Here is a 15,262-nt window from a genome sequence, read left to right as displayed (position 1 = left end):
GAATGCCCCAACGCAGTGCCGAGAGACATTCACTGTTTGTAAGTGGCTCCTTTTAACAAGATTCACTCAGCTCGGACCTCACAAGCGAACGCGGAGTTGGGAATTTATTTTCGGGGACCCATGCGAGTGATTCCGGAGATCGGGGGCGGGTTTAGCTTCACATGTTGACGGGAGAAGTGCTTCTGAGGAGTGGACAGTATAAAAAAGATGGTTTTGTGTGCAGAGTAACGAGGAGATGGCTCCGGGACCAGTGGACACCAGGTTTAAATATTTTTGCAAAATCATCCAAGGCGGTGCCAGCGTTTTGGCGCTGCAAGATCTCCTTTGTTTTGTCTCCCCCTCTCTCTGTCTCCCCCTCTCTCTCCCAATGCTCTCCCGGCTGGCGGATCGAACACCCGACCAGGCGGCGACGCTGTGGCCCTTCCCCCGGCAGAGACATCGCCTTTGCCCCCGCTCCAGCCTCCTCTCCCCGCACAACTGAAAACTCCATTCACCCAGCTCGACTGAAGGCTCCTCCGTTCGGAAGCCGGAACCAGCTCCTCCCGCCGCAGAACCGCACCTCCCGTCTGCATTAAAACAGGACAATCCCAGAGCAGGAGGGACAAGCGGCTGAGCACAGCGGGGCGGGCAGCAGCGGTCCCGGCAGAGGGGGAAATCGTGTCGGGCCCCGCGTCAGATTTTGCTCAAGGCCCGGGACGCAGGTCTGGAGGGGAGGGGGAGCAGCGGGAGGGCGGAGAGGAGGAAGGGGAAGAGGAGAGAGGGCAGAGAGGGAAGGGGAAGGGGGAGGCCAGATGAAGGGGGGAGGGCAGAGGGAGAGGGGGAAGCGGGAAGCGGAGGGCAGGGCAGGGGGGGAAGGGGGAGGGCAGAGGAGGGAGGGGAGAGGGGAGCATTTTGTGTGTGTTGCTTTTGACATAACACCTTGGTTTCGGATTCACGATATCACTTTCCATCTTGGTATAAAATTCAATCATATTCTGATCTGACCTTGCACCTTATTGCACTACCTGTGACCTTACACCTAATTGTCTACCTGCACTGCACTTTCTCTGTAGCTGTGACACTTTACTCTGTACTGTTATTGTTTTTACCTGTACTACCTCAATGCACTCTGTACTGACTCAATGTAACTGCACTGTGGAATGAATTGACATGTATGATCGGTATGCAAGGCACGTTTTTCACTGTACCTCGGTACAAGTGACCATAATAAACCAATACCAATACAATCGCCAAGTCCAACACCACCAAGACCCAAAACATTGACTGTCCATTTCCCTCCATAGATGCTGCTTGACCCACTTTGAGTTCCTCCAGCTCCCTTATGTATTGCTTCAGATTTGCAGCATCTGCAGTCTCTTGTGTCTCCATCTGCAGAAGGAGGTAATGTTTTGGGTTTGATACCCCTTTTAACAGTGAAAGACAGAAAACACATTGAATTTCAGTGGCAGAGTAGGTGAGGGAGGCAACGGGTAGAACAAAGGGAAGTGGCAGAAATGGCCCATTCTGATTATAGATGGAAAGACAACCAGAGATGTTGATGCCAGTCTGGATGCTGCAATGTTCCCAGATGGAAGATGACGTTGTTCCTCAAGCTTGTGTTTGTCATTATTATAACAGCTCACGACAGAGACCAAAATCTCAGCTGAAATACTGTCCTGTACCTATTGATGACTTCTGTAAATGTCTTTTACAGGATACCACAAGCAGAGGATTTGTTTATGGGAATCTCAAACACAACATCAGCAAATTCACACTGGGGAGAGGCCGTTCTCCTGCTCAACGTGTGGTAAGAGATTGGCTCAGTGATCCAGCCTGATGATGCACCAGCGAGTTCATGCAGGGGAAAGTCCATTCTCCTGCTCGGAGTGTGGGAAGGGCTTTGCTCAGTCAACCAATTTGCTGACGCACCAGAGAGTTCACACTGGGGAGAGGCCGTTCATCTGCTTGACGTGCGGGAAAGGATTCACTCGGTTATCCATCCTGATGACACATCAGCGAGTTCACACTGGGGAGAGGCCATTCTCCTGCTCAACGTGTGGGAAAGGATTCACTCAGTCATCCAATCTGATAACGCATCAGCGGGTTCACACCGGGGAGAGGCCATTTTCTTGCTCAACCTGTGGGAAAGGATTCACTCAGTTATCCAGACTGATGATACACCAGCGAGTTCACACTGGGGAGAGGCCGTACACCTGCTCCGAGTGTGGGAAGGGATTCATTCGGTCGTCCCAGTTACTGAGGCATCAGAGAGTTCATACTGGGGAGAGGCCGTTCATCTGCTCGACGTGCGGGAAGGGATTCACTCATTCGTCTGACCTGTTGAAACACCAGCGGGTTCACACTGGGGAGAAGCCGTATACCTGCTCTGTCTGTGGGAAGGGATTCACTCGGTCGTCCCATTTGCTGACACACCAGAGAGTTCACACTGGGGAGAGGCCGTTCATCTGCTCGACGTGCGGAAAGGGATTCACTCAGTCATCTCAGCTGCTGATACACCAGCGGCTTCACACCGGGGAGAGGCCGTACACCTGCTCCGAGTGTGGGAAGGGATTCACTGATTCGTCCAATTTGTGGAGACACCAACGAGTTCACACTGGGGAGAAGCCGTACACCTGCTCTGAGTGTGGGAAGGGATTCACTCAATCATTCCATTTGCTGAAACACCAGCGGGTTCACACTGTGGAGAAAGATTAAACATGCTGTATACTCAATATACAACCATCACTGCTACTGAAATCTAGTGCAAATTCACAAGTGTTGCAGGTGTTCATGGGGGTCGGATTCTGTCGACACTGCTGATCTCGCCCAGGATTGAACCCTGGTCATTGGGCACAGTTGATTTTCTTCTGCAATCTCTTTCACTGAGTTAGAGTTCAATGTTCTGGATCTGTGATTAAAATAATGTGGTTCTGTTTGAAACACTTTATCTGAGGCCCTTCCTGTATCTGCAAACCACACAATGAACTGTAGAAAGAGAGGCCATTCAGCCCATCTGGTACCTACCAGTGTTTCTGCTCCACACCAGCCTCCTCCCATCTCACCCTGTGTGAATATTCAGAGGAATAGAGAGATGCAGCACAGAAATGGGCCCTTTGACTCACTGAGTCTGCACTGATTATCAACCAGTCATTTACTCTGATCCTACATTAATGCATTTTTAAAATTCTGCCCACATTTGCATTGACCACACCCTGCTTCACCCTCACCACCAGCAGATTCCACTAATCACCCACACATTAGGGACAATTTACAGTCCTTTAATAACCTTTCAGCCCACACCTCTTGGGACGTGGGAGGAAACCCACACAGTCACAGGGAGAAGGTGCAAACTCCACACAGTCAACACCCGAGGTCGGGATTGAACATTGTCAACGTGAGGCAGCAGCTCTACGAGCTCTGTGCTCATTCGGCTTCCCATTCAATGCATTGCTGTCGTTCACCTCCATCCCTCCGTGTGGTGACACGTTCCACATTGTTGAACTGTGTGGGTGAAGAGCTTCCCATGGAATTTCCTGCAGGACTTTCAGCAGATTGATGGCAAAGACAAGAGCTCAGCAGGGGTCTTGTCCCAGATATTAGAGCAGCACAGCTAATAGAGCTGCTACCTCGCAGTGCAGTTGCAACTGTCTCCACGCTTCTGGCGCTAACATAGAACGCCCACAACTTCCCAACCCGTACGCATTTGGAATGTGGGAGGAAACCGGAGCACCCAGATGAAACACAGGCAGACACAGGTTTAGACAGGGCAGAGTTTGTTAAGTGTGTCCAGGATGGATTCCTGTCACACTATGTTGACAGGCCGACTAGAGGGAATGCCGTATTAGATCTAGTAGTAGGTACCGAACCAGGTCAGGTGACAGATCTCTCAATGGGTGAGTATTTGGGGGACAGTGACCACCGCTCCCTAACCTTTAGCATTGTCATGGACAAGGATTAGAGCAAAGAGGACAGGAAAATATTTAATCGGTGAAGGGCAAATTATGAGGCTATAAGGCTAGATCTTGCGAGTGTGAATTGGGATGACAATTTTGAAGGGAAATGTACTGTGGACATGTAGTTATTGTTCAGGGATCTCTTGCAGGATGTTAGGGATAAATTTGTCCCGGTGAGGCAGAGAAAGAATGGCAGGGTGAAGGAACCATGGTTGACACGAGAGGTGGAACATCTAGTTAGGAGGAAGAAGGCAGCATACATGAGATTCAGGCAGCAAGGATCAGATAGGTCTCTTGAGGAATATAGGGTAGCAAGGAAGGAACAAGAAGGGGCTGAGGAGAGCAAGAAGGGGACATGAAAAGGCTTTGGCAAACTGGGTTATGGAAAACCTCAAGGCATTTTTCACATGTGAAGAGCAGAAGGATGACGGGAGTAAACGTAGGATCGATTAGGGATAAAGGTGGGAAGATGTGCCTGGAAGCTGTGGAAGTGGGTGAGGTCCTCAATGAATACTTCTCTTCAGTATTCACCAAGGAGAGGGGCCTTGATGACGCTGAGGACAGTGTTGGTAAGGTTAATGTTCTAGAGCATGTTGATATCAAGAGAAAGGATGTGTTGGAGCTGTTAGAAAATATTAGGACAGATGAGTCCCCGGGTCCTGACGGAATATTCCCCAGGCTGCTTCACGAGGTGAGCGAGGAGATTGCTGAGCCTTTGGATAGGATCTTTGAGTCCTTGTTTTCCACGGGAATAGTACCGGAGGATTGGAGGGTGGCAAATGTCCCCTTAATCAAAAAAGGTAGTAGGGATAGTCCATCGAACTATAGACCAGTGAACCTTATGTCTGTGGTACGCAAGCTGTTGGAAATGATTCTTAGAGATAGGACCTGTGGGCATTTGGAGAATCATTGTCTGATCAGGTACAGCCAGCATGGCTTTGTGAAGGGCAGATCATGTCTCACAAGCCTGATAGTGTTCTTTGAGGAGGTGACGAGGCAGATTGATGAGGTTAGTTCAGTCGATGTGGTCTCCATGGATTTTAGTAAGGCATTTGACAAGGTTCCACATGGTAGGCTTCTTCAGAAGGTCAGAGGGCATGGGATCCAGGGAAGCTTGGCCATGTGGATTCAGAATTGGCTTGCCTGTAGAAAGCAGAGGGTTGTGTTGGAGGGAGTGCATTCAGATTGGAGGGCTGTGACTAGTGGTGTCCCACAAGGATTGGTTCTGTGACCTCTGCTTTTCGTGATTTTTATTAATGACTTGTATAAGGGGGTCGAAGGGTGGGTTGGCAAGTTTGCAGACAAAACAAAGGTTGGTGGTGTTGTGGATAGTGTAGAGGATTGTCAAAGATTGCAGAGGGACATTGATAAGATGCAGAGCTGGGCTGAGAAGTGGCAGATGGAGTTCAATCCAGAGAAGTGTGAGGTGGTACACTTTGGAAGGACAAACTCCAAGGCAGAGTACAAAGTTAATGGCAGGATTCTGGGTAGTGTGGAGGAGCAGAGGGATCTGGGGGTCCATATCCCCAGATCCCTGAAAGTTGCCTCACAGGTGGATAAGGTAGTTAAGATAGCTTATGGGGTGTTAGCTTTCATAAGTCGAGTTTAAGAGCTGCGAGGTAATGATGCAGCTCTATAAAACTCTGATTAGACCACACTTAGAGTACTGTGTCCAGTTCTGGTCGCATCATTTTATGAAGGATGTGGAAGCATTGGAAAGGGTGCAGAGGAGATTTGCCAGGATGCTGCCTGGTTCAGAGAGTATGCATTATGAGGAGAGACTAAGCGAACGAGGGCTTTACTCTTTGGAGAGGAGGATGAGAGGAGACATGATAGAGGTGTACAAAATATTAAGAGGAATAGATAGAGTAGACAGCCAGCGCCTCTTTCCCAGGGCATCACTGCTCAATACAAGAGGGAATGGCTCTAAAGTAATGGGTGGGAAGTTCAAGGGAGATATTGGAGGAAGGTTTTTCTCCAGGGAGAGGTTGGGGCATGGAATGTGCTGCCTGGGGTGGTGGTGGAGGCAGGTACATTGGGCAAATTCAAGAGATTACTAGATAAGCATATGGAGGAATTTAAAATAGAGGGATATGTGGGAGGAAGGTGTTAGATAGGCTTAGGTGAAGTTTAATGGTTGGTACAACATTGTGGGCCAAAGGGCCTGTTTTGTGCTGTACTGTTCTATGTTCTATTAAACCAGAGCACCTGGAGGAAACCCACGCAGGCACACGGGGAGAACACAGAAACTCCTTGCAGACAGCGGCTGGAATTGAACCCAGGGCGCTGGTGGTGTAATAGCGTCACACTAACCACTACACTACCATGCCTGAGGGGTATGTGGGAGGGAAGGGTGAGATAGATCTTAGAGCAGATAAAATGTCGGCACAACATCGTGGCCAAAGGGCCTGTACTGTGCTGTAATCTTCTATGTTCTGAAGCAGGACTTCCAGGGTTGTAATCTCAGGATTGCGATGAAGGGTTTTGACATAAAACTGTCAACTGTCCATTTCCCTCTGAAGGTGCTGCCTGTCCCACTGAGTTCCTCCAGCTTTGTGTCTGTTGGTATTGGTATTGGTAGTGTAGCAGTTAGCATATCGCTATTACAGCGCCAGTGCTCCAGGTTCAATTACGGCAACTGTCTGTAAGGAGTTTGTATGTTCTCCCTGTGTGTCTGCGTGGGTTTCCTCCCACATTCCAAAGACGTACGGGTTAGGAAGTTGTGGGTGGGCTATGTTGGCACCAGAAGCGTGGCAACACCTGCGGGCTGCCCCCAGAACACTCTACGCAAAAGATGCATTTCACTGTGTGTTTCGATGTACATGTGACTAGTAAAGATATCTTATCTGATTTATTATTGTCACTTGTACTGAGGTCCAGTGAAAAATTGTCTTGCACGTTGTTCGTGCAGATCAATTCATTACACAGTTCATTGAGGTAGTACAGGGTAAAAACAATAACAGTACAGAGTAAAGTGTCACAGCTGCAGGGAAGTGCAGTGCAGGCAGACAATAAGGTGCAAGGTCATAATAAGGTAGATTGTGAGGTCAAGAGTCCATCTCATCGTTTAAGGGAACCATTATCACCGTGGGATAGAAGCTGTACTTGAGCCTGATGGTACATGCCCTCAGGCTCCTGTATGTGTTTAAGAGACATTTAGACAGACATGTGAACAGGCAGGTATTGCAGGGATCTGGATCAGGTGCAGGCGAATGGGATTTGTCAGATTGGTTCGTCGTCAGCACAGACTGGGTGGGCTGAAGGGCCTCGTCCTGTTCTGCGTTTGGTTCTGTTCCCCATCAGAGACAACTGAGGGGTTTGCCGACCAGTTAGCCTGACATCAGTGGGGATCAGTGCTGGGACCCCAGCGAGGTCGGCAGGGTTGTTAAGAAGGCGTATGGAGTGTTGGCCTTCCTTAGTCAGGGTGCTGAGTTCAAGAGCCACGAGGTGATGTTGCAGCTTTATAGAACTCTGGTCAGACCACACTTGGAGTATTGTGTTCAGTTCTGGTCGCCTCATTATGGGAAGGATGTGGAAGCTTTAGAGAGAGTGCAGAGGAGATTTACCAGGATGCTGCCTGGATTGGAGAGCATGTGTTATGAGGAAAGGCTGATTGAGCTGGGGCTTTTCTCTTTGGAGAGGTGTCTTTATCGAAGTGTACATGATGATAAGAGGCACAGATCGAGTGGACAGTCAGAGACTTTTTCCCAGGGCGATAACGGCTAACAGGAGGGGACATTTTAAGATAAGTGGAGGAAGGCATCGGGGGATATCAGGGGTAAGTTTTTTTACACAGAGAGTGGTGGGTGCGTGGAACGCACTGCCGGCAGAGGTTGTGGGGTCAGGTACGTTAGGGACCTTTAAGAGACTCTTGGATAGACACATGACTGATAGAGAAATGGGGGGCGATGTGGGAGGGAAGGGTTAGATAGATCTTAGAACAGGATAAAATGTCGGCACAACATTGTGGGCCGAAGGGCCTGTGCTGTGCTGTAGTGTTCGATGTTCTATGGGTCACCAATCGGGCACACTTGCCTTCATCGGTCGGGGACGGGGCACGAAAGTCAGGAAGTGGTGTTGCAGCCGTGTAAACCCTCAGCGGGCTCACGCAACCGCACGTTGTGGAGCAGGCAGATCAAACCGGAGTCCTGCAGCACAGGGGCCGGGAGGTTGGCGCCGAGCGTGGCGGCTGTGGCAGGGGATTCAAAGGGACGCGGAGGGGAGGGGGAGTTGGGGGGATGAGGCCGGGCATTTACCTGAGGAGTCGGTGGGCAGGGAAAGCAGTCCAGGGCTGATCGGAGGCGATGAGCACGGGGGCAATGGAGAGTGAAGGCCTGAAGGAGCCAAAGATCATCAGAGGTGCGGAGACTCTCAGGGTCACTGCCCGTGTCCAGAGCCCACAGTCCAGGCTTCTCGTCTTTGCTGCTTGTACATCAACTCTCTTCCCCTTCACACAGATCTCCAGAGAACACGGGTTGCTGCAAGAGTCGAGTTTACCTTGATTGGCAGCGAACTTTGTCCGGCCGATATTGAAATCACAAGGGCTTTGGAAAAGCTGGTGAGTAAACTCATCGGCCCCTGACACCGTGACCCACTCTCTCTACCCGTGAGGTACTGGGGACGGACTGAGTGTTATCGATCGGTCCCTGAAACCGTCACCCACTCTCAGTTCCTCTCTCTCTCTCTCTCTCTGTCTCTCTCCCTCCCAGTACCCCCAGATACCCGAGATGTGTTGGTCTTGAAGCTGAGATGTGACCAGTCCAATATTGAAGTGCAAATATTTCTGCTCCCTCCTCCTCCCTGCTCCCTCCTCCTTCCTTCCCCACCCTGCGTCACTGCTTCACAAAGACACACACACACATAGACAGACATACTGTACACCGGCGTCACACAGCGACGGAGCTGTCCCCACCGGTACTGTACCCCGGCGTTACACAGCGACAGACCTGTGCTGAGCTGCAGGTGACACTAAATGTGCAGCAAACAGCAACTTGGAAATTAATAGCAAACAAATAAAGTTTAAATCATGTCCGATTTATCTGCAGCCTGAGTGCAAACATCCGCAGAGTCATTTACCAAGGCTTCGTCTGTCCAGCGATCATCTGCACGATATATTGTTGTCCTCCTGACATCAGCAGGAGTGCACATTCACAGCGAAATCACGGGGTGGTTATGGAGCGCGGGTGGATGTGGAGGGTAACGGGAGAGAACGGGAAACCGAATCCACAGCAGGACTGACAGACTCACCGAGAATGTAAACACTGCCGCAGACCCCCTGTAGATATTAACACCCCGGGGACCCACTGTATATATTAACACAGTCCCCGGGGACACCCTCTAAATATTAACACACTCCCTGGGGACCCCTGTAAATATTAACACACTCCCCAGGGAATCGCTGTAAATATTAACATGCTCCCCGGGGACTCCCTGTAAAGATTAACACACTCCCCGGGGACCCCCCTGTAAACATTGATACGCTCCCCAGGGACCCCCTCTAAACACTAACACACTTTCCGGGGACCCCCTGTAAACATTAACACACTCCTCGGGGACCCCCCTGTAAACACTAACACACTCTCTGGGGACCCCCTGTGAACATTAACACGCTCCCCGGGGACCCCCCTGTGAACATTAACACGCTCCCCGGGGACCCCCCTGTGAACATTAACACACTCCCCGGGGACCCCCTGTAAACATTAACACACTCATCGGGGACCTCTAAATATTAACACACTCCCCGGGGACCCCTGTAAAGATTAACACACTCATCGGGGACCCCCCCTGTAAACATTGACACACTCCCCGGGGACCCCCTGTAAACACTAACACACTCCCTGGGGACCCCCTGTGAACATTAACACACACCCCCGGGGACACCCTGTGTTGCTCTCTGACTCTGTGGAGCACACACTGGCAGCACCCAGTGTGTGGGACCAGGTTGGCGCGGCTGCAGGTGAAGCTGCGCCTCAGCTGGGAGGCTGTTCGGGCCCCGGGACGGTGGGGAGGGAGGAGCTGCAGGGACAAGGGCTGCACCTCCTGCGGCTGCAGGCGGCAGCGCCGGGAAGGAGGTGAAACCACTGGCAGATGTGACGCGGATCTGACCCTCACCAACATGGCGGGCCGGACTCCGCCCCTCACCAACATGGCGGGTCCGACTCCGCCCCTCACCAAAATGGCGAGTCTCACCCCGCCCCTCACCAACATGGCGGACTGGACTCTGCCCCTCAACAATATGGTGGGTCGTATCCTGCCCCTCACCACATTTCAGGCAGCGTCCCCATCCCCTCCCCAGCTTCTCCCACCCCCCACACCCATCTCCTCCCACCCCCACCCCTATCCTCCCGCCCCCACCCCATCACACGCTACACCCCGCATCTTCCCCTACACCCCCATCTCCTCCCACCCCCCCAGCTCCCATCTCCTCCCTCCCCACAATCTCCCTCCCTTTTTTATTTGTTCCTGAGCACATCTCCTGTTTATATCACCCCTGATCACGATGCCCCCCACTCTTAGAATCATCGTTATACAGCAGGGAAACAGGCCCTTCGGCCCAACTGGTCCATAATGACCAAGCTGTCTCTCCAAGCTGGTCCCATTTACCTGTGTTTGTCTCATACCCCTCTTAAACCTTTCCTGTCCACCGTCCTGTCCAGGTAACTTTTAAATGCTGTCATTGTCCCGGCCTCTGCCCCTTCCTCCGGCAGCTCGTTCCACACACTCCCCACGCTCTGGGTGAAAAAGTTGCCCCTCGGGTCCCTTTCTGCTCTCACCCTACATCAATGTCCCCCTAAGTTTTGGACTCCCCGACCCTGGGGAAAAGACCGTCCACCTGATCTGTGCCCCTCGTAATTTTAAACACTTCTATAAGGTCGCCCCTCATTCTCCTACATTCCAGGGAACAAAGACCGACCTCTCCCTGTAAATCAGGCCCTCTGGTCCTGGCAACATCCTCGTAAATCTGCCTCTGTGCTCTTTCCAGTTCAACCACGTCTTCCATGCAACAGGGAGACCAGAACTGTACGCAATGCTCCAAGTGCAGCCTCACAAGCTGGTGCATTGCCAACTGAGCCGGTCCCATCTCCCCGAGTTTGACCCCATCCGTCTACACCTTTCCCATCCACGGACCTGTCCAAATGTCTTCTAAACATTGTTAATGTACCCGCCTCACCCACTTCCTCTGGCAGCTCGTTCCATATACGGACCACCCTCTGGGTGAAAAAGTTGCCCCTTTACATCTCTCCCCTCTCACCTTAAACCTGTGCCCTCTAGTTTTAGACTCCCCTACCCTGGGGAGGGGGGGGAGAGACTGTGACCGTCCACCTTATCTACGCCCCTCGATAAGGCCCCCTCAGCCTCCTCCACTCCGGAGAAACAGTCCCAGCCTGTCCAGTCTCTCCTTATAACTCAAGTCCTCCAGTCCCGGCGACATCCCCGTGAACCGTGTCCCTGCACATGACATCCTTCCTGCAGAATGGAAACCGGAGCGACACACATGATCCCGGTCTGGTCTCACCAACAGCTTCAGCAGAATCTGGTATCAACAGCGGAGTTGAAAACTTCACATCGAGTGCAAGGAGGCACATCAGGTGCCCGTTCTGTCCCCACATACAGAGTCCGTGTCTGCATCCGTCGTGTCTGGGCCCTTGATCTGTGGGCAATCCCTCTGGGATCTGGCTCAGAACGAGCCAAACACAAATTCCTGCTCCCAATCACTCACAGTGACCCCTGGGTGAGAGAGGGTTCCTGCCTCAAGGAGCACTGTGTTAGAGAGAGAGGGGGAATCAGCCAGGGCTCCTACTCCCCATCACTGCCCAGTGAACCTGGGGTCAGAGAGAGGGGAGGGAACCAGCAGGAGCTCTTGCTCCTGAACACTGTCCATTCAGTGTGGTCGAACGAGCTGGTTGGTTTTCAATGCATTCCTGCACAAACAACTTGGTGAGCTGTCCCAGAATAATTCACCCGTCTACTCTGTGGGTGAATGCGACCTGTGTGTGTGCTGTGTATTTGCATCATTGTGATAGTGGCTCTTTGTTGTCCCAAACACAGGCTAATCAGTTCCTCTGGTGAGGCACAGCTGGAGGTGGGGTTTTCTGCACAGCTGGGATGGGGAGCATGAACCCTGGCTGATTCCCCCCCCTCTCTCTCTATCACCCTGGGGTCGCTGGGCAGAAATGGGGAGCAGGAACACTGGCTGACTCCCCCTCTCTCTCGAACCCAGGGGTCACCAGGCAGTGATGCGGAGCAGGAACCTAGGCTGATTCCCCCTCTCTTTCTAAAGCAGGGGTCGCAGGGCAGAGATGGGGAGCAGGAACCCTGGCTGATTCCCCCTCTCTCTCCAACCCAGGGGTCACTGGGCGGTGACGGGGAGCAGGAACCCTGGCTGATTCCCTGACATTTTCTGCTTTGTCTGGTCTGGTAGGTTGCCTGATATTGTGTCTCCTGATGAGATAACTCAGGGACATCGTTTGTAAATCAGAGAATGGATCTCTGGAGCTTTCCGTGCACAGACTGACAACAGTGTTTCCTTCATCACACAGTTATTGTCGGCAGAATGATTTGCGGTGGAGAACGAAGCTATTTAAAGACGCTGTTCAGGTTGGTTCGCATGGCAGCCGAATTTACCCAAGAGCGACCGCGGCCGAGAAAGCGCTCTGGCTGCAGTGAGCGAGCCCACAGCGCAGGCGCGCAATGGAGGTGACGTCATTTGCGCGCCACCTTGGACCAGGAAGTTTGATCGAGTCCGGGGTCCGGCCTACGGTTGGGGTGAGAATCTGTGCGGGCTGCAGGATCACTGCGGGCGGCCACACTGAGCAGTCCCGGCCTTTCTCTCCCCTTCCCCCTCCCGCTCCACACGGGGGACCCGGGCACTTTCCTGCTTGAAATCAAAGCAAACCCAGTGAGTGCGGGAAGCCCTCAGCAGGTGAGGGCAGCGTCTGTGGAAAGAGAAACAGGGAAGTTTTCAAGTCCGAGACCCTTCCGTTAGACCTGGGAGAGAGCAAAAGGAACTTGCAGAGAGGTTTGGGTGCGGGAGGGGGGGAGGAGGGAGCGAGGGATGGGCTGGTGGGAGGGAGGGATATATGAGGGGGAGAAAAGAGGATCTCTGATTGGCTTCACTGAGGCAACCCCAGCCTCGCTCTATGCTTTATCGACCTTTTTGGTTAACAGACTAACAAAGGCAGTTGGAGACAAGGCAATGTTCACGCTGTGAAATGTGGGCCAGAACTGTTGCCGAGGCCTGTGGTTCCAGCAATCGCTGCAGCATATGTTTCACAGTTAATAATATCTCTTTGTGTTTGATTTCTCTCTCTACCTGCCCTCATTCATCTCGATCACTGACTGGTTTGTAAACTAAGGGTGAGGCCAGGTTTGCTGAGACATTCTCAATCGGAAACGTTCTCTTTGCCCTGTTTTGAAAGAGAAATTGCAGATGCCAGAATCTGAAGTAAAACCAAAAACTGCTGAACAATTCAGCAGGTCAGGCAGCGTCTGTGGAAAGAGAAATAGAGTTAATGTTTTAGTTTGGAGACTGCCCTTTTATCTGATTGACTGTTTGAAAAATCATAACTTATTGAGCAGAGTTAGCATTGCCTTGTGAAAGAGAAATTTACTAGTGCCCATTTAAAAGTGAGACAAGAGGAATTTCTTCTCTCAGAAGCTTGAGTCTTTGCAACATCTTGCTACAGAGAACTGTGTGGCAGAGGCCTTGGGGATATTTCATGTTGGGATAGATTCCTAATCAGTAGGGGAATCAAGGGTTATGGGGACAGGGCAGGAAAGTCAGCCATGATGCTGCCGAATGGCAGAGCAGGCTTGAGACACTGAATGTTCTGCTCCTGTTCCCACTTCCTGTGGGTTTAATGGTGTATTTATCCCTTCCCCATCTTTTCTGCAATTTAAAACTTGTTTTCTCACTTTCTCAGTTCTGAAAGAGGGTTTCCAACCTGAAACATTTGTTTCTTTTCCCACAGATGCTGTCTGACCCGTGTCCCGCATTTTCTGTTTTAACTTCCGATTTCGGGCACCTGCAGATTTTTTGATTTTGCTGCTTTCTCTGCAGGCCCGGCCCGGCCCGGCCCGGCCCGGCCCAAGGTGTACTCCAGGCCCCAGCTGGTGAATGACTGTTTTGCTGGGCCTGTTTCTGGAGCCCTGGGGATTGTGGATATTAATGCGGCCATTGAGTCTGCTGCAAAAAGCACTTTGCCTTTGCTCTGCAGGCAGTCTGGAAACACAGATGAGCAAACTGAGATTGGGACCGGTCTCCAGACACTGCTGATGTCCAAGTTATTGGAGGTAACAGCTATAGTTGGAACTGAGGTAAAAAAAGGTACTAAGTCCAACTCCCAGTGAATAAAACAAGCACGTATTGTGAAAGTAATTTACCCTTGTGGCTAAATTGTGTCAGTTAACACTGTGTTGAAGAAACAAATCCTTGTCACTTATGGTGATTTTAAAACTCAACTATGTTCAATGTCCTCGGCTCCTTCTGCCACTGAGAACATGTTCTATTCTGTTTGGATACAGAATGGGATCTAACACTTCTATTCTGGAACATTAAGTGGCAAATAACATTTGGACCACAAAACTGCCACACAATGACAATCTCCAACAAGTGAGTCTAATCATCTACACTTCACGTTCAATGATCCTGAGGGCACGTACCACCAGGCTCAGGGACAGCTTCTACCCCACTGTGATAAGACTATTGAACAGTTTCCTTATACGATGAGATGGATTCTGACCACATGATCTACCTTGTGACCTTACACCTAATTGTCTACCTGCACTGCACTTTCTCTGTAGCTGTGACACTTTACTCTGTACTGTTATTGTTTTTACCTGTACTACCTCAATGCACTCTGTACTGACTCAATGTAACTGCACTGTGGAATGAATTGACATGTATGATCGGTATGCAAGGCACGTTTTTCACTGTACCTCGGTACAAGTGACCATAATAAACCAATACCAATACAATCGCCAAGTCCAACACCACCAAGACCCAAAACATTGACTGTCCATTTCCCTCCATAGATGCTGCTTGACCCACTTTGAGTTCCTCCAGCTCCCTTATGTATTGCTTCAGATTTGCAGCATCTGCAGTCTCTTGTGTCTCCATCTGCAGAAGGAGGTAATGTTTTGGGTTTGATACCCCTTTTAACAGTGAAAGACAGAAAACACATTGAATTTCAGTGGCAGAGTAGGTGAGGGAGGCAATGGGTAGAACAACGGGAAGTGGCAGAAATGGCCCATTCTGATTATAGATGGAAAGACAACCAGAGATTTTGCTGCCAGTCTGGATGCTGCAATGTTCCCAGATGGAAGATGAC

The 15,262-nt window shown here is 51.0% G+C and overlaps 1 protein-coding gene and 2 pseudogenes across 8 annotated transcripts in view; 2 read left to right on the top strand and 1 right to left on the bottom strand.

Moving 5' to 3' along the window:
* The window catches only part of LOC127576545 (zinc finger protein 239-like), a 257,965-nt gene extending 255,166 nt beyond the window's left edge, over positions 1 to 2,799 (top strand). For 2 of the 8 annotated variants that reach the window (XM_052027077.1, XM_052027076.1), the window contains exon 2: positions 1,694 to 2,799. In XM_052027077.1, the coding sequence (XP_051883037.1) occupies positions 1,816 to 2,694 (879 nt within the window). In that variant the 5' untranslated portion in view covers positions 1,694 to 1,815 and the 3' untranslated portion in view covers positions 2,695 to 2,799. Of the gene's footprint in view, positions 1 to 90; positions 262 to 304; positions 702 to 1,283; positions 1,381 to 1,693 lie in introns of those variants that run through there. The other 6 variants (XM_052027073.1, XM_052027072.1, XM_052027075.1 and 3 more) reach the window with 6 other exon arrangements.
* Positions 1 to 15,262, bottom strand: part of LOC127576621 (zinc finger protein 850-like) — a 40,282-nt pseudogene that overhangs the window by 5,398 nt on the left and 19,622 nt on the right.
* LOC127576570 (zinc finger protein 229-like) overlaps positions 1 to 15,262 on the top strand; it is a 60,797-nt pseudogene that overhangs the window by 42,425 nt on the left and 3,110 nt on the right.

This window comes from Pristis pectinata, chromosome 12 (genome assembly GCF_009764475.1).
Source record: "Pristis pectinata isolate sPriPec2 chromosome 12, sPriPec2.1.pri, whole genome shotgun sequence".
Classification (NCBI taxonomy): Eukaryota; Metazoa; Chordata; class Chondrichthyes; order Rhinopristiformes; family Pristidae; genus Pristis; species Pristis pectinata.
This window is presented reverse-complemented; position numbering and strand designations above follow the sequence as displayed.